The sequence below is a fragment of the Phocoena sinus genome, chromosome 9, assembly GCF_008692025.1.
Source record: "Phocoena sinus isolate mPhoSin1 chromosome 9, mPhoSin1.pri, whole genome shotgun sequence".
In the NCBI taxonomy this organism is placed as follows: Eukaryota; Metazoa; Chordata; class Mammalia; order Artiodactyla; family Phocoenidae; genus Phocoena; species Phocoena sinus.
In genome coordinates this window covers 52,357,343-52,381,914 of record NC_045771.1, presented here as the reverse complement: position 1 = coordinate 52,381,914, position 24,572 = coordinate 52,357,343, and the positions used below count along the sequence as shown (strand labels likewise).

Genomic DNA, 24,572 nt, shown 5'->3' with positions numbered 1-24,572 from the left:
CTTTGGTGTATTTTGAACTTTGAGAGCTCATTCCAGGAGTTTATTTACAAAGGCTGCTTCAAGTGTGTCTTGGGGTCAGTTTAAATTCACTTCCCATTTTTACTGTTTATCAGTACTTATATTCATCATGATGTCATTTGAACTGCTCTTTCAGAGTTTATTTTGTTACAGAGATAATCATGTTCTTTCTAGCCTTATTGAATATGTTATTGATATATATATTTTTTATTTTGTTTTTTTGAATTTTATTTAATTTACTTTTTTTTTGTACAGTAGGTTCTTATTGTCTATTTTACATATTAGTGTATACATGTCAATCCCAATCTACCAGTTCATTCCACCACCCCCCGCCCCCCCTGCCCCCGCTTTCCCCCCTTGGTGTCCATACGTTCTCTACATCTGTGTCTCTATTTCTTGCCTTGCAAACTGGTTCATCTGTACCATTTTTCTAGATTCCACATATATGCGTTAATATACAATATTTTTCTCTTTCTGACTTCACGCTATTGATATATTTTTAAAGAACATATATATATATTTAACAGTTTACTTTGAAATAACTTTAGACTTACAGGAAAGTTGTAAAATTAATTTCTTTATACCCTTCACCTAGCTTTCCTTGTTGCTAACATTTTACATAATCGAAGTACAAGGGTCAAAGTCAGGAAATTAACATTGGTACAATGCTGTTAAATCTTAACTACAGCCCTTATTCAAATTCCACCAGTTCCCCACTCCCGCCTCGCCTTTTTTTTTGTTTCTATTCCAGGATCTAATTCAGGATCCCACATTATATTTAGTTGTCATGTATCCTTAGTCTCGTCCAACCTTTGATAGTTCCTTTATTTATACTTATTTTTCATGATTTTGACATTCTTAATGAATTCTGGTCAGTTTTTATTTGTTTATGATTTCTCATAAATAGATTGGCAGTAATACTACAGAAGTGATGTGTGCTGAAAGTACGTCATATTGGGGATTTATGATGTTGTTATATTTCACTATTGATGATGTTAACCTTGATCCATTTGGTTAAGGTGGTAACTGCTGGGTTTCTTAATTGTAAAGTTACTGTGTTTCCTTTTGTAAGTAATAAGTGTTTTAGAGGGAGATGCATTGAGACTATCTAATCTTGTTTCTCTTAAATTTTTTTTTTTTTTTTTTTTTTGCGGTACGCGGGCCTCTCACTGTTGTGGCCTCTCCCGTTGCGGAGCACGGGCTCCAGACGCGCAGGCTCAGCGGCCATAGCTCACGGGCCCAGCCGCTCCGCGGCATGTGGGATCTTCCCGGACTGGGGCACAAACCCGCGTCCCCTGCATCGGCAGGCGGACTCTTAACCACTGTACCACCAGGGAAGCCCTCTCTTAAACTTTTTAAGTTTAAGAGAATTTTTTATTTATTGCTATGGCCTTTGCCTAATGATGGTTTTCTATTTTCCTCATTCCTTCTACATTTATTAATTGGAATTCCTCTTTAAGGAAGAGGTATTTCCTCTCCAGCATTTAATGTATTTATTTATTCAATTACTTACATTAATATAAATCCATGGATTTAATATATTTCTATTTAATATATTTCTATTTAATATAATCCATGGATTATAATCCCATACTATCATCATTTATTTTGTTGTTTAAATTGTTCCAGCTTTGGCCAATAGGAGATTGTTTACATTAGCTACTGTATCCTTTAAAATGCACCCATTCTTTTTTTGAATATTACTTTACTTTCTGGCATCACCAGATGTTCCAGGATCATCTTTTATTTCCCTGTCCTAGCCCTGGATTCAACCACTCTCCAAAGAACTCTTGTTCCTTTTATTGGAGAATGGTGTTTAAAAATCAAGATCTGGGCACTAGGTGTGCTTATTGCTACTTGAGTGTCATTGCTTCTAGGCTCTCTCAGTGGACAGAGATAGGAACTATATATATATTTATAAATATACTATATAAATACAAATATATATATAACTAATATACACATCTGTATCTCTGTGTGTCTCTTTCATATATGCATATATTCACAAACATGTATACACATGCACACATATATGTGTGTTTGTGTATATGTGTGTGTGTGTATACACACACACACACACACACACACACACGAGTTCATACTGATACTTTCCAATTGTAATCTAACACAGCAGGTTCATTCTAGCCTTCTTATTTGTAATTTCTCTCTCCCTGCTTTCATTATCTAGAACATATTTACTTACTTGTTCAGTCCTAGTATACACCTAAAGTAGTTTCAAAATTGTTAACCCATGCCCCTGTGAGAAATAAATTTACTAACTAGATTACAGTATTTATATAGAGAACCTGTACATTTTGAAATTGTTTTTACATCTGTTTCCTTTACACAACAACAAATATGTGAGAAGATCCATGTCATTTGACCAAAATATGGTATCTATTTTGAGCAATTAGAGCTAAAGTAAAACCCAGAGACAATTGTTTAAAGTTACCTCTTAATATGATATTAATAATATTTGGTATCTTAGTTTGAATTCCAAGTAATTTGAACTCATTGAGAAGTAAAAATTTTCTATAGCCTAGTTCCATTTCTTACAAAGAACTTTTCTGAATTATGAAAAAATAATGACATGAGAATTGATTTAATTTCTAATGCTCCAAAACCTTTTAAGTATTATGCATAGTAGAACCCTCATTTGCATAACACTGTCAAATAATATTTTACTGAATCTTATACTATATCTGTTCTTCCTTCTAGAGTATTAGTAGAAATAAGGATATTATGAAGATTGGTTGTTCACTGTCTGAAGTCTGTCCCCATGCCAGTTCAGTTTTTGGGAAACTTGATCCAAAGAAGGTGAGCCATATTCTTGGGTATAATTATTCTATCTTTCTTATTAGCTTTCCTGTGTCTCAGATTTTATAGTTTTTGGAATTTTTAATATATTTGAAAGGAAGAGGCAAGTTTTCAGAATTTGTATAAACTACAGTCATAATAAGTTTACTTTTTCAAAAATACTTATGAACTATCTGCTAGGTACTGGGCACTGTGTTAGGCATTAAGTATACAGTGGTGAACAAAATAGAATCCTTGCCCTTGACACTGATTCATAAAAATTTGTAAGAGACATACTTATGGAGAATAGTTGGACAATATATATATGTACATATATTTTTTAATTGACATATAACTTACGGTGAAGAGTGTATCTCTTAATCTCTTGATGAATTTTTCATATCTATGCATCTGTGTGATCACCACCCAGATCAAGATACAATTTTATCACCCTAGAAAATTCCCTTAGGCCCCTTCTCAGTCAATTCTTGGTCAGTAGTCCCCTAACAAAGGTAATCATTATTCTGACTTCTATCACCATAGGTTCATTTGCCTGTTCTTGAGTTATACAATATGTACTCTTTTGTATATGTCTGCCTTGTTCAAAATAATTTCTGAGATTTATCCATATTATTGTGTGCATCTATGTTATTGTGTGTTTATTCTTTTTCAAGCTATGCAGTATTTCACTGTATAAATATACCAAAATTTATCTGTTCTCCTTTGATGGGCGTTTGGAGTGTTTGTAGTTTTTGGCTACTGTGAATGAAACTGCTGTGAAATCCTTATACAAACCTTCTAATGGATATTTTAACATTTCTTTTTTGTATATACCTAGGAGTAAAATTGCCAAGTCATAGGGTAGGCATGTTTCACTATAGTAGGTACTGGCCAATCAGTTTGGAAACGTATTGAACCAGTTTGCATCCTTACCAGCAAAGTACGAGAGTTCAGTTCCTCAGTGTCCTCACCAACCCTTCTCATTGTCAGTGTTTCTAATTTTAGCCATTTTGGTGGGTGTGTATTGTTATTTTGTGATTTTAATTTCATTTTCCTGATGAGTACTAAGCTTAAGCATGCTTTTCAGGTTTTATTACCCATTTGGATATCCTGTTTTGTGAAGTACCTATTTAGATCTTTTCCCAGTTTTCAAGGTTGTTTGTCTAGATTGATTTGTAGGAAGTTCTGTACAGTTGGCCCTCCATATCCATGGGTTCCACATCCATGGATTCATCCAATTGTGGATCAAAAACATTCCAAAAAATTTTTAGGAAGTGGAAGAGTATTGGGAAGGAAGTCTTACTCTTTACCTCTTTGGGTATACTTTGATTTTCTTTTAATAATGTGCCTTTATTTAGTTTTATTTAAAAATAATTTAAAACCCCAATGACATATATAAAAAGGTATAAAAAGAAATTTAGAAGGAAGAAATGATTGTAGCTTGGAGCTGAGCATCAGAATGGATAAGATAATGCAATTTGTAAAGATTTTATGGTTTTTTTTAAACATCCTTGTAGTCTGTGACTGTGTTTAATAGTATTATGAGTAAAAACATATCCGTTTTTCCTCTGTTGAATGCAAAATAAATTACTTACTTTACAAAAAATTCAACCTATTGTCAGTAATAGACTTCTCATTATAAATGATTACTTAGCCACCTCTGATTATCTGTGAATGGATTATACTGTGTAAATTTTCTTTAGTGATTGAGTAGTTCTCTTCCTCTTACCATGTAGTCAGGACATGGGGTGTGAATTGTGGAGTCATGAGAGAAGATTGGGACTAGGCACAGTGGGAATGACTATATAGTTCTGACTGTGCTCTCAAGACAAACCTGTTTGGGATAGATTTGTATTTATGATGGTGATTGTGATTATTCACACTAACAGAGACAAGGACCTTAGATTGCTCAGTTTGGTTGGGTTCGAGCTCTATTTCTAGAGGTATCCCCACCCCTACCTAGACTGGGTTACAATGCTACACCATTTCTGTCACTTGCCTTGTATTGAATTGTTAATTTTATTGGTATATATTACAAAATCGTAACTAACGGTAATGTGATCTTTTGCAAGGTTTGAAATTGGATAGGACGGTTGATGATCAGGTATTTCTGCTACTAAACCTGTTTGCTTGCTGAAAAATGAAGTAAGATGGCTAGGAGAGGGTACCATGCCACTTGTGCTCTCTCTTGCCCTTCAGTTGTTGAGTGTTAGCTGAGTTGATTTGTACTTTGTTGCTTTGAGGAGTTGAGGATTTTTACATTTCACCCTCTGTATTCCTTTTGCTTTAAAATCTGTGAATTTGTCCTAGTTCAGAGTGATAAATTAATTTTATACTCCATTACTTAAAGCCATGCTCCTCAACCTTTTTTTCATTATGCCCTTCTAAGGCATTTTTTTCCCTAATGGGTCTCCTCTCTGCAAGACATTTTAACACCACAGATACACTGGATATCTGTTTATGTTGTCAGATAGGGTTGAACTTTGGAGGACTACAAACCACTGTAATATCTAAGATTCTCCTCCATGCTCCAAGAACCAGTTTTTACTCCCATGGGGATATTTCTCCCATTGAGAATGTATGATTTAAAGTGGTTATCAACCTGGGGTTACTTTGTATCTTCCACTCCCACCCCCGGGAGACATTTGGCAGTGCGTGGAGACATTTTTGGTTGTCGCAACTGGAGGGAGTGTTATTGGCATCTTGTACCTAGAGGCCAGGGGGTGAAGCTGCTAAACATCCTACAACGCATATGACAGAAGACAGCCTCCGTCCCCCCACCAAGGAATTATCCTGTCTCTAATGTCAGTAGTGCTGAGGTTGAGACACTGACTTAAAGTATGTAAATTTTTCTCTTTGTTCTCTATTAAACTTAATTAAATTAAAATATAAATTTAAAATATATGAAGGTTCAGTATTAAGGATATTATCTAATGTAATTTATTTACTTATATTTACAATAACACTGAAGTCTTTATGTATAAAGTAAAAAGTGTAAGAATCTTTCTTGTCTGGTTGGACATAGGGATCCTACCATGGTTGAGAATTAGACTTAAGTGGCATGTACTTGGCATGTTTGTGTTTTAAGAACAATTAATTGTACCAATTATGTCTTCAGACATCAAAACAGCATGACTTTAAGTCTTTGATGCTTGGGCCTTTTTTTGAGTTTTCTCTTTTTATGTCTTTCGTCTTCTCTCTCCTGTTTTTTGGAGAGGCAGAAAAACATAATGAACTCTGAAGTCAGTTGCCTGAATTTGAATCCTGGTTCTGCTGCTTACTAGTTTATGACTTTGGGCATATAATGGTGAAAACAAAGTACCTGCCTCATAGGGTTGTTATCTATACATGCTTACTTATGTATAGTAAGTCCTTAATAAATGCTAATTATTATTCTGATCTAGTTAGCATTAAATTCATTAAAATGCCAAATAATTTTACTTTCTTTTTCTCTTTGTAGATTTATGGAGGATTATTTTCTGAAGATAAATGTTGGTACAGATGCAAAGTACTGAAAATAATCAGTGATGAAAAGGCAGGAACAAGTGTTCAATTTTTTTGCTCTGAGGAATATTTATTTTGGTTCCAAAATTTGATGCTTATTTAGTCCTTCATTGCTTATTCACAGTAGTAATAAAATATGGTTGAATGAACTTATAAACTGATTAAAACATAAATTTTTCCCCGTAGAGAACACAAAAGAAACGAATTGCTTAAAAAAATACAAGTCAGATTCAGGAATATTCTTCTGATTTTAAGTTGTTGTATAGCCACCCCAGATAATCCAAGTATAGATTACATAATTTGTGATTATTTTTGGTGACCAATTGGTTCTTTGTACCTCAGTTCTTAATAATTATGTTTGATTCTTGCTGAGTAACTTAAAAGTTCATTCTATTAAGATTGAGTAGGAAGAGAATATTTGATCCTGAAGTTATGGTTATCTTTTACTTAGTTGATGTGCATATTGTTAATAATGAAGATTGGCTTGCCACTTTCTCACACCTTGGTTAAATGTGATGAATTTTCTTTGCATTTAGCTATTTTGTTTTTTACGTTGTGAAATTGTGGGAGATTTTTAAGGGAATTTGTGGAGATAGGATTCTGAATAGCTGTTTGGTGGCAATTGCACATTGCAGGCTATGTAAAAGCATCTCTGTAGGGTTTCTTTTACTGTTTTTTTCTGTGTCTACTTTCCTGGACTTAAAATATTTTATAATATATATGTTTTGTAAATATTGTTCTTGGTGTAATAAGAAGGTAAGGTGAAACACCTTGAGTAATGTTCCAAATATCTTTAAAAAATCTCGTGATTTTTTACTGTCATGGGTAGTGGTTTATCTTAGTGAAATAGACCTTTTCTCCACAGTTTGACAGCTGGAGATGATATTTTGTGTTTGCTTTTGGTTTGGCTTTAACTTTTTTAAATTAAAGGATGAGATGGCTTTTGACCTTGTAATAAACTATTTTTCTTTTTTACCTTTTATACAGATATAGAACTGGAGGTAAGGGTGAATTTGATTCATTTCCAAGATCTAACAGTTGGAGTAGGCTTAAGTTTATCAAAGAAAGTTTCATAACTTTGCCTTTATTTTCAGATTTTATTGTTTCCAACTTGAATTTAAGAAGGTTGATTGATTTTGAAGGTTGATTGATTTTAACATTTGAGATAGGAGAGAGTCATAAGTTTCATAGATTTATGTTTTATTTAAATACTATTGTTTAAAAAAAATCAAAATGAGAAATGGTACTGTTGGAAATAGTAGTTTGGTACTGGTTGAACTAGTAGTACCAAATATAGAAATCCTCGTGATCTCATGGACTATGGATTTTCTATATTTTGAGGATATTGCTGGAACTTTCATTTCTGAATGCATTTTGTCAGTTTCAGGTAAAATGCTATCATGATTTACAGGTAGTTAACAGAAAGCAGCAAATGGGTAGTTTCTTTGGAGATATTTAATCTAAGTTCTGTATTAGCATTTCTCTCATTTTTTTCCAGTGTCTGGTGAGATATATTGACTATGGAAATAGTGAAATTCTAAGTCGATCTGATATAGCTGAGATTCCTTTGGATCTGCAGTTTTCTAGTGTTGCCAAAAAGTATAGACTTTGGGGACTACAGATTCCTTCTGGCCAAGAAGTTACCCAGTTTGATCAGGCAAGTCAAAGATTGTAAATATTTTTGCTAATGGAAGTAAAACTATGTGCTGGAAACGCAGTATAAGCGTGCTAAAAATCCATTAATTTTCTTTGATGTAAAAGCTTGTATAAATTAATGAAAAATATCAAATTATAGAATAATTCACAGACATTTATTTGTGCTCATCTTTGCTAGGTAAACATTCTTGATCAGATAAGACTGATATGTGTGTGTGTGTGTGTGTGTGTGTGTGTGTATGTAGGTATATGTGCACACATATAATAAATGTAAGTAGTTTCTTCTGATGTGAAAGCTTCAAAGGATAGTCTCTTTTATGATGGAGAGAATGATGAATCTAATTATTTTGTTTTTTGCTTTTGCGAAAGTATTTATTAAAAGTGCTCTTTAATCTAGCTCTGGCGTTAAATATCATAAATTTGAAATTAGTGGAGTTGTAAATTAATTAGATTGTATCTTTTTGGCAGAGGCTCATACTGTTCGATATAGTAATTGGCAGTGATGTTCTGCTAATCTAGACTACTGTTTGTATTCGTTTCCATTACATTTTGGGTTAGCGACCTAATTCTGGAAGACCTCTAATAATTTCAGTGGTAGTCTTAACAAGAATCCTACCTCCTTTTAAATCTGTACAACAGTGATGTTCTTTTGGTAGCTGATACTGCCATTGAGGGAATATCACTTTGCAAAGTAATCAGATTTGTATTGTATATTTAGCAGCTCAAATGACTTATTTGGAAATAATTTAATCAGTACTAGAAGGAACAGTAAAATTTTTTTTTTTTTTTTTTGTGGTACGCGGGCCTATCACTGTTGTGGCCTCTCCCGTTGCGGAGCACAGGCTCCGGACGCGCAGGCTCAGCGGCCATGGCTCACGGGCCCAGCCGCTCCGTGGCATGTGGGATCCTCCTGGACTGGGGCACAAACCCGTGTTCCCTGCATCGGCAGGTGGACTCTCAACCACTGCACCACCAGGGAAGCCCAGGAACAGTAAAATTTGAAAACCTTCTCTTTTTGTTGTTTTTAGAATCTTTTAGGCCGTTGGGTGTAGTTTTGTCTGCACTATAGTTACTTATAAGAAATGTTTCTGTACTTTAGACTCTCATAAATAGAGTAAAGCATAGATATTATTGTAAAATTACACCCTAAATTTTTGGTTTAAAATCTAAAATTTATTACTTTTTTTAAAATATAAATGTTTGACCAAGGTAGAGGCTTGTTTTGAATTTCTTGCATGCCTAGAACCTTGGAATCTTAAATTTACAGACCTTAGAATTCATCTGCTCTCATCTTATTGTTTTGCAAATAAAGAAATTGGGTCTACAACAATTAAATAAGTTATTTAAAGTCATAAAGCTAATTAGGGCTGAGCTAGGGCTAGAACTCAAGTCCATTGCTCTTCTCGTAGTAAGATGATATAAAATTTATGTAGATTGAAACAAACATGAATCAAAGAAAATGTCATTTTCAAAATTTATTTTTGGAACTGAAGAAATAAACTTCAGTATTGAGAATGTTTTATATGCTTCATAGATTCTTAATAGATGGTATTATTTGTATTTGCATGCTTACATTCAATAAAAAGACTGTTCATTGGAGTTGAACTAATTAGTAAACTGAATGTTTTCTGGAAAGAAATGGTTATTCTTGAGTGCCTCTGCTTAGAAAGTCCATGTTTAGCCATTAATTCTCAGCTGAAGGTTCAAGTGTAATTTCTTATAAGAAGTCTTTGCTGATACCCACCATTCATTCTCCTGCAGCTGTTTTAGTTCAATGTATGGGCATGTAGAGGTGTAATTTTTTTCCTCCCCCCACAAGATGGTGAGCTTGGTAGAGACAAGACTGTCTTGGTAGAGACAAGTATTTTATTCATTTTTTATGCCTAATCTCCCTGCTTCTGCCTGTTAGGTGTTAGATGAGCATCCAGTTTATCTAGCATTTGAATGGATGAATGGATAAGTAGGGATTCAGTTAAAATAAAAAAAATTTTTTTAAAAGATACTTCCAGAGGGTGTCCTGGGCACTGAAATACTTTCAACACATTTTAAACCAACACTTTGACACCTATGCTGAAGCACAGTTGAAACTGTAACTCAAAATGGTGCTAAAAATTGCTGAAGATCAAAGAAGATTAAATTATGTCCTAAATGCCTTTCTTACTTTGAAAATTTTTATGTAGAATCATGCAATGAGAGGTAGAGATTGGAATATGGGTTTAACAGTTTAAAGGTCTTTTAACCTGTTTTCTAATATATCCAGACAAGGTTGGGTAGACTAAGAAAGCAAGTGATGCTTTCCTATTTCTGAATAAAGCTTTTTGTTAGAATTTAGGAGAACTCAGATTTTATTCCAAATTCAGGGTTCTACCTGTAATTATATATGATTCAGGGAGAATCTGGTTGAACAGTTTTGTACTAATTGTGATTAATGACCATAACTAAAAAGAATTTGACTTCAGAGAAAAGTCTGAAAATCAGGTTTATGTGTAAAAATTTCTAAATAAACAGTATACCTTTAGAACATTCAGCTTTAGGTAATTGGAACTTTTGTAAAAAGTAGATTTATTTCCACTTAAATTCATATGTTGCCCGAGGACAGAGTTTCTTGAAGTGTTAAGTATTAAGAATTTCACATATTGCAGAAATAATTTTCAGACACTGTCACTTCCATTAAGATTGGTTAGGGGTGGAAGTTATACTTGAATTTTAGATAGACTTTCAACATTGAGGGTTGAAATTAAGGTTTTTTTATGAAAGAGGTTAACTAAAAACTATATTCTGATTGATCAAAATCTTAGATATATTTCAGTGAATTATATTTTGAGTTTGTTAGCTTTGCCTGCTTGATCTCATTTTTTGGTGATACATTCTGGACCGTCTTTGCTTTCTGTATTGGTGTTCTTGGTGAATTCAAGTATCTCAATATGTGTGTATTTAAAATTTTTATGATTTGAAAAATTTATTAAACCTGTGTTTTTGGTAACTTAGAATACTTTGTCATTTTGGTTTGCGGATTAAAAAAATTCTTTTTTCTTTTTGGTAGTGATGGTTGGTGATCCTTGAGCCTATGTAGTTTGAATCTCCTGTACCCTTTCAGATGCATCCTTTTAGGCTCAGGAGTTCTTAACCTGCGCTTAAAATATATCATGGTAAAATAATTTTCTTTGTAGTTCTCCTTATGTTTATGTTATACATTTAAAAACATTTTTCCAAGAAGGATTCCAAAGGGTTCACCAGATCAATAAAGGAGCCCATGGCATGGAAAAAGTTAAGAACTCCTACATAGATCTCCCTTCTACCTGCTATACCACCATATAGTTAAAAAGGAAATAGTTACTCCCTATCAATATTATTTAGTTTCTTGTACCTTGAAAATTTTTTTCTTTTTTTTTTTTTTAAATGTGACTAGCTTATATTTTCTGGTTTTTAATTTGTTCTTATGCTCGTGTTGCCTGGATTATTATTGGTATGATTACCTATTCGGTTTTATTTGCATAAGCTTTATTGTTTGTCATATTTACCTAGTGAGAATATAGCTAAAAATAAAGCTTCTCCCTAAGAGAGTTATGGCCCATAAGATTAATTACATCAGGGATTCCAAGGAAGATATGAAACAAGATATTTTTGTCTCAAATTTATACTTTATATATTCTGAGAAATGATTCATCTCCTCTATAGGATGAAAGTTAGGTAAGGAATTTAGAGAAATTTGGGAAGAGAGGAATAATTATCAAATTGGATCATATCAAAGTAATTTTAGGAGTTCAGATTTCTGGAGATGTAAGCAAGTTCTTATTAAAATTAAATCTCAATATATCTTCAATTCTAAATATGTTTTAGGTATGTCTTGGCTCAGTGCTGTGGATCAATAATCTATAACTAAATGTTATCAAGTACCTAATTACTCACATGTCTTCTCATATGCCAGTTATACAGGTATTGCTCCCTCAGACAAAATTCTATTTAAGAGAGTTTTAATTTAGGAATTTCTAACATCTCATATTCCATAATTGCAGTTTGTTGATTTTTTAAAAAAATTGTTGATGTTTTATGCCTTGAGTTTCTGTTTTCTGCTTCTGCTCTTGTCTTACTTTGAAATGAGAGTACCTGATTAGGCCTTTAAAATGATTTTTAAAGTTTTGTTGAATTTGAGCATTTTTTCTAGATACCAAAATTCATTTTTATGTGGTGTAGCTCCTCAGGGCACCATTATATGTAGTTAGGGCCAAAATGTCAACAGAATCTGCTTGGTTTAAAAAAATTATTCTGGGGTATTTAATTGGTACACATTTAACAATGTATAAATATGGCTGCCTATACTGGTCTCAGCTCTACTTCTGGAAAGGATTTTAGCAAGTGTGTAATTGGAATATAGTCATACACATGCAGAAGTATATTTGCATTTAGCCAACAACAAGGTAAGACCACTTTTACAGAGATTTCAGAATGAGGAAATACGATCTTTGGAAAAACTAGGTAGAAACAAAATAAGTGGAGAAAAACATGTTGGTGTAGCTGGTTTATGTCTTCTTTTTTTTATCTTTCTTAGGGCAGAATCTTTTTGGGGAGCTTGATTTTTGAAAAGCAAATAAAAATGAGAATTAAAGCAACCTATCAAGATGGAACAGTTATTGCTCAGGCTGAGTATGGCAGTGTGGATATAGGGGAAGAGGTGGCTAAGAAAGGATTTGCAGAAAAATGCAAACTTACTTCCAGCACTAACATCTGTGAGGAAAAAAAATCGGATCCTGGTCATCTTGTCCTCAGGAACCTCAAAAGCCCCATTCCTTTCTGGGGGCATAGCTCAAACCAGTCACTTTTCATCAGGCCAAAGGACCACTTAAGTGGGAGGCTGTCTCTTGACTTGAAGAGTGAAAATGATGCAGGAAATCATGTGACATATCCAGAGTAAGACTACGTTGGGATTTTTAGTCTTAACTAATTTCTGATGTATGGTGTAAGCCCTTGTCGTAGTAGAAGTCAAGGCTTACGTTTTTGGAGTCCTCAACTATGTCAGTGATTCTGAGGGATGATACTGATTATTTCTGTTTTTCTCAAGCAGGTATTCCTCTCCTCTTTAGCAGGAATATTTTAATTAAAAGCCATTTTGAAAGAAAAATCATTCCTGAATTGTTTGAAGTTCACATACCAACTCTTCATTCCAACTCTTTCGAATACATTTATTAAAAATAAAAATCTACCCCTAAATCTAAACGATTCAGCCAAGAGCCAGAATTTCAGATAAACTTGAAGTTTTTCCTTTGGCTTTAAGAATATTTTAATGAGTTTTAGGGAATTGCCTTTCCTTTTTAACAAAAGAGAGGCTCTTTGTTCTTCCTGTGAAAATGTACTGTGATAGAATTTGATTATTACCAAAGGTGTTCACTTTTTAGATAATTTTGAAATATAAACTTGAAGCAAAAAGCCAGGTTTGATGTTTACCAAACCATTCTTATACTTCTGTATCATGATCTAGGCCATGATGCCATGTCTTGGGTAATATAGCTGTTTTTTGGGACCTTATCAGTGCTCTAGGGACTAAAGTGTCAGATGGAGTGGAGGTGTTGGGGAGGAGGGATTGGAAGAAACTGATACAGAAATGCTTTTTACTGTATTTCCTGGAGTTGATATTGCTATGAAGAAGTTGGAATATGTATTCTTTGAGATTTGGAGGCATTGTTTTTGAAGTGTTTCTTCAGTTATAAAATCTAGTTTGCATTAAAAATATTTTTTAATGTTGAATTAGGTAAAGGTTTTAGATTAGTTTCCAAAATTAACTTTAAGGTATATCATGCTAAAAAAAACGCAAGAGAATTTTAGGGTTTGATCCTTGTAACACTTACACAGTTTGTTTTTTACAATGAGTGAATTTGTTTTTAATAGGGAAAATTTGGCTGTTGGTGGCTTTAATTTTGGGTTGAATGTCAGCCTGGCAAAAATTAAGCAGGACCAGAAACTGATTGAAGAAAATGAAAGGCTTAAAACAGAGAAGGAGGTTCTTCTTGAAAGGTATAAGGCATTAGAATTGAAAGTAGAACAGACTGTCCAGGAGCTGCAGGTATGGTATGTTCAATGGCGTAAGGTAAAGAATGATGAACTGGGAAATCCTTATATTCATTTGCTCTTATTTTTTGTTTAATTTTCTGTCTCCTTTCCTTTCCTTCCCTTCATCTCCCCACTCTATTCTCTCCTTTTTTTTATATTTGTTTATAGATATTTTTCTTATGCTACAAGCTAATCATCTTTGGATTTCATTGGATGTTTGAGAGATTAATAATTTCTCAGTTACATTTCCTCTTATGTTCTTTAAAATTTTTAACTATGGAAATTTTCAAACATTTTATTTATTTAATCTATTATTTATTTTTGGCTGCGTTGGGTCTTTGTTGCTGTGTGCGGGCTTTCCCTAGTTGCGACGAGTGGGGGCTACTCTTCGTTGTGGTGCGCAGGCTTCTCATTGCGGTGGCTTCTTTTGTTGAGGAGCATGGGCTCTAGGCACGTGGGCTTCAGTAGTTGTGGCTCGCGGGCTCTAGAGCGCAGGCTCAGTAGTTGTGGTGCACCGGCATAGTTGCTCTGTGGCATGTGGGATCTTCCTGGACCAGGGATTGAACCTGTGTCCCCTGCATTGGCAGGCAGATTCTTAACCACTGAGCCACCAGGGAAGTCCCTCAAACATTTTAAAAAGAGAGAATTGAATAATTAATTCTTATGTATCCATCACCCAGTTTTTACAATTATTAAATACACAGCAGTTTTTTTTTAAATCTACTAATTTTAAAACAAATCCCGTTCATAATATTTTAATGTATGTGCTTTTGTATGTATCTCTAATAGAAAAGAACTTCAAAAAAGACATAACCAGGGCTTCCCTGGTGGCGCAGTGGTTGAGAGTCTGCCTGCCGATGCAGGGGACACGGGTTTGTGCCCCGGTCCGGGAAGATCCCACATGCTGTGGAGCGGCTGGGCCCGTGAGCCATGGCCACTGAGCCTGCACGTCCGGAGCCTGTGCTCCGCAACGGGAGAGGCCACAACAGTGAGAGGCCTGCATACCGCAAAAAAAAAAAAAAAAAAAAAGAAATAACCATAATACTATTAGACTTAAAAATTAACAATAATTCCTTAATATCATTTAATATCCAGTCAGTGTTCAGGTTTCCCATATTTGCTCCATGAATGTCCTTTTACGGTTGGTTTCTTCTAATCAGAATTCCTATTAGGCCCATACATTCAATTTTGGTTGATAGATCTCTTAAATTGCTTAATCTGCATCCTTGTGTTGTTTAACAGGCTCCTGTATCTCCATGTGTTTCCTTTTATGGTAGTTAGGTCTCGAGGTTTGCTCAGATTCGGGGCAGTTCCCCCCCCCCCCACCAAGAATACTGTGGTTTTCAAATGTGTAGCTTTTTCTGATTCTAAATATGTTATCCCAACACTATTTTCCAATTCTCTTAACACCAACTGGATGTCCATCAATTCATTTTTGACACTAAATACCAGGAGTTATCTCAGACTCCACAAGGTAAGGACTCAGTCCCTCAAGATTTAGCCCAGTTCAGGTACCAGCCACAAATCACGTCCCAGGCTACCCACACTTCTGTCTGGCTGAGTATAAATTTGAGGGTTCCTATGACCCCACCCCCACCCCCTGCCCTCAATTCAGTAATTCTCTAAAACAACTCATAGGACTCAGGGAAGTGCTATGCTTATGCTTACAGTTTTATTATAAAGGATAAAAGTCAGGAACAGCCAAGTAGAAGGAAGAGATGCATAGGGGAAGTTATGAAGGGGGTTGGGGGGGTCTCTGGGCCTGCCACTCTCCCAGCACATGGATTTGTTCACCAGTCTGGAAGCTCCCCCAAAGCTCATCATTCTGAACTTTTAAATTTTTTTCTGAGTTTTTTTTTAAATCAAGGTTTTATTACATAGGCCTGGTTAAGTCATTGACCATTGGTGATTGAACTCAATCTCCAGCCCCTAGATTCATATGTGGCATTCTTCAGGGAACTCTGACTCATAAATCCATAAATTGTGGGTTTTATCCTTTATAACTAATCCTATAGCCAGGAACATCTTGCTAAGTGCATTTCAGAGATAAGTTCTCTTCCTCTTAGAAAACAGTCTGTTTTCTTTTTAAAGGTTTAGTTGACAAGGAGATTAGACTAGTCACCTGCCTTTTATTTTCTCTATGGGTGTCCTGGTCCCCTTCCATGAAGAGAGTAAATGGATTATAAGCCAATGGCGTTGCCTGTTGGAGATATAAAGCCTTTCTTTCAACCCTGGAAAGTTCCTTGGTATCTCTTTCTGGCCTATCCTCTCTTCCTCCCACTCAGGGCAACCATTCTTCTGATTTATATATAACCACAGTTTCGTTTTCCTGGTCCTATACTTCATACAAATGGAATAATCCTCTGATACGTGTTCTATTATGTTTGGCTTCATTCGCTTAAAGAATAATGTCTGTGAGATTTATTGAGGTTGTGTTTATCAGTTTGTTCATTTTTATTGCAAAGTAGTGTTCCATTCTATGAATATACCGCAGTTTATTTACTCATTTTCTTTTTCATGGGCATTTAGGTTGTTTTCAGTTTTGGGCCATTATAAATAAAGCCACTGTGAATATTCTTCTACAGGTCTTTTTGTGGATATATGGATTTACGTATTTTGGATTATATTCTTTCCTCAGCCATATCTACTCTACTGATAAGGCCATCAAAAGCATTTTTCATTTCTGTCTACAGTGTTTTTGATTTCTGGCATATTCTGTTTGTTTCTTAGAATTTCCATCTCTCTGCTTACATTGCCTGTATGTCCTTGCATGCTGTCTACTTTATCTGTTAGAGCCCTTAGCATATTTATCCTACCATGTTTGAAGTTCCTGTCTGATAACCCCAATATTCCTGCCGGATCTGAATTTGATGCTGATGTTTGCTTTGTCTCTTCCAACTGTGTTTTTGTCTTTTAACATGTCTTACAAGCTTTTTTTTTTGATAGCCAGGCATGATGTATTTGATGAAAGGAACTTCTATAAATAGGAATTTAGTAAATGTGATGATTAGGTGTGGGGGAAGGAGAAGCATTTTATAGTCTGAAAAGACTAAGAAGGTCTTTTAGTGAGCCTGTGCCTCTGGACTGTGAATTTCGCACTTGCAACTAGTTTTCTCCCCCACTCCCTTTAGAAAGGAGGATGGCTAGAGTGGGCTGGATTTGGGTATTTCCCTTCCCCCAGGTTAATTAGGCTTGGATAAAATCCTAGCAGGTAGGCTCTGTTTAAATGATTTCCACTGAGGGCAGATCTTGTTAAGTACAGAATATTCTAACATATTTCAAAATGGTTCCTTTTCCCCTCCTCCTGCTGGAAGCTTGAGGGGATTTACTGTGAGAACCTGCTGGAGATCGAGGAGGTAAAACTCAAAAAAATGTGGGGGCATCCTGATGATGGGGTCCCCCTGATGTTTTTAACTTTCAGTTGTTCATACTGAGCCTTTAGCAATATGTCAGTTACAGTTGCAGCTTCCCTACTCCAGACTTCTTCCCTGGGCGGTGGGGATTGCTGCTCCAGAAAGTTTTGAGTTTCCTTTATTAGCCTGTCTTGTCTTTCCAGTTGTGCCTTGTGACCTTACCTCTGTGACAAATCTAAGAAAAATTGTTGATTTTTCAGTTGCTCAACTTTTTACTTGTTAGGATGGACTGGTGACTTTTCTTCTTACATGCTGGACTGGAAACTGGAAGTCCTTAACATTTTTCAAGAACTAATTTTTGCTTCTGTTGATTTTTTTTTCTTTATTGTTTGTCTCTATTCTACTTTATTGATTTCTTTACTTATTGTTATTATTTCCTTCCTTCAGTTTGTTCTTCTAGCTTCTTTAGATGGAAATTTGTATCATTGTTTTATTTTTTATTCATATAATTGTTTTTAATCTTTTGTTCTTTTATAATGTTTAAAGATTTCCCTTTAAGCATCACTTTACTTGTAGTCCACAAATTTTGATATGTTTTTTTATTATTTAATCAAACATTTTAAAACTTCCCATTATTTATTTATTTTTTAATCATGAGCTATTTAGAAGTGTGTTGCCTAATTTCCACAGATTTGGAGATTTCCCTCCAGTATATTTTTGTTACTGATATTTTATTTTCTTAGCATCAGAGAGCATACTCAGTATGGTTTCAGTCCTTTCACATTTATTGATATTTGTTTTATTATCCAGCATATTGTTTGTCCTTGGAAATGTTCCATATGCTTTTAAAAATTATGTGTATTCTACAGTTGTGTGGTGGAGTGTTTTATAAATGTTAGTTAGGTCGAATTGGTCGATAGTATTGTTTAGGATTTTTGTATCATGACTGATTTTCTGTTTACTTGTTCCTTCAGTTACAGAGAGAGGAGTGTTAAAATATCCAGATATTATTGTGGTTTTGTGTATTTCTTCCTTTTGTTCCGTCAGGTTTTACTTTGTGGTTTTGAAGCTTTGTTATTAGGTGCATTCACAGTTAGAATTGTTGTGTCTTCTTGATGAATTAATTCATTTGTCTTTATGAAATATCCCAGTTTATTGCTGGGAGTGCTCCCGGTACTGAAGTCCACATTGCCTGATATTAATATAGCAATGTTTGCCTTGTATATAGTTTCCATCCTTTAATTTTTATCTGTCTCTTTATATCTAATAAGTGTTCTAATAAGCAGCTTATATGGTTGAGTCTGAGCTGTTTTTGTCCAGATTGATAATCTCACATCTTTTAATTGGAGTGTTTAGCTAATTTTCATTTAATGTAATTATTAATGTGGTTGGGTTTAAGTTTGGCATCTTTTCTATTTGTTTTATTTGTTGTTTGTCTTAAAAACCATACTAATTATTTGTCATCTGAGCTCTGGTTCTTTTTTTTTTTACAGGTGGATTAACAGTAAGTTTAAGACAGTTGAGAAGTAAACTGAGTTGACATTTCTTTTAGATTTAAATGATTCTTCAGAATTTTATAGTTCTCATCCACATGTATTTCATTAGCAATTTGTACTAAAAATTTGCTTTTATCGAGTCTTTGTAAAGCATTAAACACATTTTCAAAGATTCAACAACTTTTTATTTTCCCACTTCTGTTTCTTAGATTTATGTGATTTTTGGAGTAATTATCATAGCAATTACAGTGGATATAAACAGATTTAAGAACAAACATAACTGCTTCTTCATGGTCATCCTCCTCAGCAAATGGGAGCAGATGGGCATGAGCATTCCCAAATGTTAACTTACTATTAATCAGCATTCAGTATTGGCTCTCTTTTTATTTAACTGAAGCATTGGAGAGAATGTGAACACCAGAGAGCATGGTGTTTAAAGATTGAGTAAAAGTTCTGTGTTTAACTGTGTAATACCTGGTTTGTAGTATAATTGGAATAAAATTGCAGGTCTTTATCCATATTACTGCTCTACACATTATTTTGAATAATTATATTAAACATATTGTTAAGGTACCACTCAGAATCAAGGAGTTTAATGTAGCTTGGGTCAAGGAAATGATGTTTTTGATTCTTTTAAAATGCAGAATGATATCAGACTTCATCAGAAAACAAATTGTCATTGATTATCATTTGGTTTTTAAGGGTATCTTTTATTTTTTTTTTAAAATCTAAGTATTAAGACATATAATATGTGAAATTTTGTTTTTATTTGGTTTCTTATTAGGATGCAATATAAGAGTGTCTCTGTGTGAAGGCAGAAGACTGGAATAGTTTATCTTTTTCAGATCCTAGCTAGTAGGGAAATCAGTGTTTGTTATCTTGTCGCCTAGTATTTTTTAGCCTTTAAAATTTTAATTACGCCTAAAAATCATTTAAATAACAGTAGAAATACAGTTTCCTATTTGGGTCTAACTAAGATGTATTTGTTCTTTGCTTCAGCAAGAGAAAGCAACTACCATGGATTTGACTAAACATTTAGAAAGTACTCTTAAGACTTGTGTAGGTACCAGAATGAAAAATCTAGCAGCTAAGGTTGGAATATTGAAAGAAATTAGGTAGGTAAAAGCATATTTTTAAGAAGGATAGTTTAAAACAAATGCTAATTAATTGGTGCTTTGTTTTGTATGCCTGCCATTTTTGCTTTGTAACTTAATCTTTGTATTTTTATTACTTGAAAGAAGGAAACTAAAAATAGTTACTCCTGAGACAAATTTTATATTGTTTTTGTTAGTGTTCTGTTGACACCGTGTGGCATGATAGTGTCCTAAAAGTCATCTATGAGAATGAAATTAAAAAGTCAACACAACTTCTAAGTGGTAGTTTGATGAGAAACCACTATGTCCTCTTGTTTTGCTTGGGGTTATTTTCAGTCCTATACTGAAACTAGATTTCAGTAATCTAACTTAATAATACTCTGTCTAAAGAAAGAAGAAAGTAGTGTTCATGGAGTTAGAAGAAATTGGTTAGCAAGTTTTGTGCAGAGTTTATTCAGCATATCTCAGACTCTATATATGAATTGCATAGGTATTTTACTTTATAGAGGATTGCTTTATTATTGGTTAGGGATAATTTTTTACCCTTTTCTGCACTGTGGAAAAAATAGTTCTCAAAACAACCTAGTTCTCTTTTTGTGCTATACATACAACTTAAATCAGTAATTCATTTTCTCATGTACTTTGAAACACTAAGAAGATGTTGCCCTGAATTAATCCTGCACGTTCGTCTTTTGTCCAGTGGGAATTTATATTCTCCAGTATAAATCCATCAATCGGTATCTGGTTTATAAGTTTCTAAATAGTTTGAGTAAGTCTCTCTAGAGCTTAATCAACTTTTAATGCACAACCAAAAATTCAGGTGACTACACTTGCAAAGCTGTGAGATAGACTTTGGACCAAAACAGTTTAAAATATTTTAACCCATATTTGAGGAAATAATGTGCTGTTAGAATGGTGGCAGTCTAACTGGAAGCTAGAAAAAAGAAAATGATGGGCCTTGTTGGTTTTGCTATTTGGTCTTTCTCATTGCTTTTTCTTTTTGGATATTTTAAAAAACTCTGCAAATGCTAGTCTGCTTATTAAGGTCAAAGGACTATGTGCCTGTCATCTTGGTAAGCAAGATTGGCTTAAGTATAAAATTTTACAGAATTATTTATAAATCTAATTTAATATCATTTAAAATCTGCAGACTTTTGAAGTTGTCTTTTTATATAAAGCTTTTTGAAAAAGATATTTAAATTTTTTCTCAATCAATTATGTTTTTAATTGTATCAAAGTTATTTATGATTTTATATGATTTTAAAAAGTACCTCTTCATAGCCAGTGTTGTAAATGGTAACTTTAGACCATTAGTATTTAAGTGTAATTTTTTTTCTCACAGCACCTTAAAAATTTCTTGATCTTTTCCTTTTTGCTGTTTTAATAGATGTGTCAATATCAATGCTCATTTTGGAAATGACCTGTCAGATGCTATACAAGTGTTGGATGAAGGCTGCTTTACTCTCCCAGCTTCTCTGAATGAATTAGAGATAATTTGGGCAGAATACTGTCTGGCTCAGGAGAAGATTCAAACTTGTCAGAATATGGTGGGTTAAGAATTTTTCTCTATGATGATTTTTATCTGTTGAACATAAGATAATGTCTTTCAAGAAAGCAGAAGGACTGCAGATATTGGAATGATACTTTATGTGAAATCTTTAACTTTTACATATCTTCATATTAATAATTTGATTTCTTTTCTTTTAGGATAGATAAGTAGTGATTGTGGAAAAAGGGTTAGTTAACCCTTTTGCAGTCCCTTTTGCATGAGAATTTACCTCTCTGTTCCCTTGGTAATTTGATGAAATGGTATTTCAGTCATGTTACTGGCAACATTGTTTAGGTAAAAATAAAACCCCTGATTGGTAAATTGTATCTGGACTGGGAGGAACTGTAAACTACAAATACTTGCAACTGGGCATACCCCTTGAGGGACCCTGGCAGCTATACCTATAAGAGATGGTGGCTTTTGAGGGGCATGAGGCTTGTAAGCCAGAGTGGCTCCCACAACTGCTAATGTAGATCTTGTCTTCTGGTCTGAGTGGCGTGTTTTATGCTGCATTATAGGACTCTGCTTTACTGTTAAATGCTATCTAAGCCATCCATGTGTGGGTAGGGGAGGGATATGAAGAATGGAATATTTCATGTGACTCCTTCATTAGTGTAGGTAAAAATATATTTATTTCCTCTTGGAATTTTCTTTAGTTTATTATATTGAGCTGAATGGAACTCCTTCTTTTTCATATAAAGATATTTGGTACAACAAGCATAGTTTTCCATAGTACCTACGAGCCCTAAACTTGTGTTTGGAGTTGTCCTATCTTAAGTATCGGTGGTTTCTGCCTCTGGGGATTGTACCCTGAAAGTCTTATTTCCTATTCATTCTATGTTGGCCAGTTGGCAGCGTAACTGGCTCTGAATGAGAAAAGTAAACAGAATAACTAGGCCTTTGAAAATGCCAGGAATGTTTAATTTGGATAAAGGATTCGATTTGGGTTATTTTACATATTAGACCTGGTTACTGGTTACTTCTGATTATGGAAGAAAAAAAGTGACAGAAGTAATAATTTTTGAATCTCTATGAAACACAGGCAGTGTTATAGATACTTTATAAACTTTTCGTACACTAACTTTTAAAAATGGGCACTTTTTGGGCTTCCCTGGTGGCGCAGTGGTTCGCCTGTCAATGCAGGGGATGCTGGTTCGTGCCCCGGTCCGGGAAGATCCCACATGCCATGGAGCACGTCTGGAGCCTGTGCTCCGCAATGGGAGAGGCCACAACAGTGAGAGGCCCGCGTACTGAGGAAAAAAAAAAAAAAAAGGGCACTTGGCACTTTTGCTCCTCAGGAAACTGAGGCCCACAGGGTTTAACGAAATTGCTCAAGATTACGTAGTTCTAAATGTTAATATGGAATTTGAACCCAGGTATGTCTGATTACAAAGTGTATTCTAGTTCCATTTAAACCATATTGCCAGTATTAAAATACTTCATCATGTATTTTCATGTAGTAAGATGAAAAGATGAAAAAGGACTGCTTTTTAATTTTTGTTTTGTTTTGTTTTTGTCATTTGAGCATAGGAAAGTGATTTATCACAGGGAGGGAGAGGGCTTAGTATATACCTAGGACTTGGTATTCTAGTAGAACAAATGTGATTTTTTTTTTTGAAGCAATTTATTTCCACTACTGCTGATGCTTCAGGACTTACTTTTAGGCTTTATTACCCTAAAGTTCATTTGACTGACTGAAGAGTAGATTATTGGATAAATAGAGAGTCATAATTGTCCCTCAGATAAAGTTGTCATTTTATTTCCCTACTTGTACTTAATTTGGGTCAGTATTGTTATTTTCATTTATATATTTCGCACAGTTCCTTAACTTGATTGCCATGTGTACTTTTTTTTAAAAAATAAATTTACTTATTTATTTATTTTTGGCTGTGTTGGGTCTTCATTGCTGCTAGTGGGCTTTCTCTAATTGTGGTGAGCAGGGGCTACTCTTCGTTGCTGTGTGCGGGCTTCTCATTATGGTGGTTTCTCTTGTTGCGGAGCACGGGCTCTAGGCACGCAGGCTTCAGTAGTTGTGGCTCGTGGGCTCGGTAGTTGTGGCGCACGGGCTTAGTTGCTCCGTGGCATGTGGGACCTTCCTAGACCAGGGATGGAACCTGTGTCCCCTGCATTGGCAGGCGGATTCTTAACCACTGTGCCACCAGGGAAGCCCACCAGGTGTATTTTTGATGAAAGAGATTCTTTTCTTTTGTCTTTATAATTAGTTATATAATGGTCTGGTTGAGCTTACACAAAAAAGAGTATTCTAACATTCAGGCTTTTAAGTGTATGTGCCAGACACTGTTACAGGTAGTAGACACATGCATTTGTTTAAGACATGGTCCTATCCCTCTATCTACCTTGGGTATTGGCCGGATATATAAATAGATAGTTTTAATATAGTTTGGTAAGTACTATAACAGAGGTAATTCACAGCATTCTTGGATATCTCTCATATCTATTTGCAAACATAGCCTTTTGGGTGAATTGGAGGTTTTATCATGGTGGAGATTAACTGAATCTTGAAAGATAAGTAGATGAAGGAATTGAGGGTGGGCTGAGAGTAGGAAGGAGACAGTGTGTAATTAGCCATAGATACTTGTATAATTTTCTTAAGAAAAGCAAAAATTTTATTGTTGCAGAAATGATAGGAAAAGATGAAGATGAACAGAGCAGAATTGTTGAACGTAAATCTTATTTCTAATTAAGGGAGAGAAAACTGTCATTTTGGTTATCTAAGGAGACAGGTGTTTGTCTGAAGTGTTACTATGTTTGGAGAATGTAATGTTAAATTTTACTAACTTTAAGAGATCAGTTTTTTTCATAGAGGTCAGTGTGTAAAAAAAACACCTGATATATTAATGATGGTTATTCTTTTTTTCCTTCCTCCAGAATGAAGGGAATATTTTGATAGCCGAAAGAAATGAAGTACAACAGAAGCTGCATATGGCAGTAGAAGTTTTTATTCTGGAAGTTGATGAGTTACCTCTTAATAAACGCTTGAAAACATTACAGGTTGGAATTTTAAAAGATACTACAAATACATTAAATATACATTAAAATA

General features: G+C 34.5%; 1 protein-coding gene across 1 annotated transcript in view; it reads left to right on the top strand.

Moving 5' to 3' along the window:
- Nucleotides 1-24,572, top strand: part of STK31 (serine/threonine kinase 31) — a 90,778-nt gene that overhangs the window by 9,689 nt on the left and 56,517 nt on the right. The window contains exons 4-11 of the mRNA XM_032643175.1: nt 2,737-2,835; nt 6,275-6,349; nt 7,817-7,975; nt 12,524-12,882; nt 13,858-14,032; nt 19,868-19,983; nt 21,350-21,509; nt 24,401-24,523. Of these exons, the coding sequence (XP_032499066.1) occupies nt 2,737-2,835; nt 6,275-6,349; nt 7,817-7,975; nt 12,524-12,882; nt 13,858-14,032; nt 19,868-19,983; nt 21,350-21,509; nt 24,401-24,523 (1,266 nt within the window). The remainder of the gene's footprint in view (nt 1-2,736; nt 2,836-6,274; nt 6,350-7,816; nt 7,976-12,523; nt 12,883-13,857; nt 14,033-19,867; nt 19,984-21,349; nt 21,510-24,400; nt 24,524-24,572) is intronic.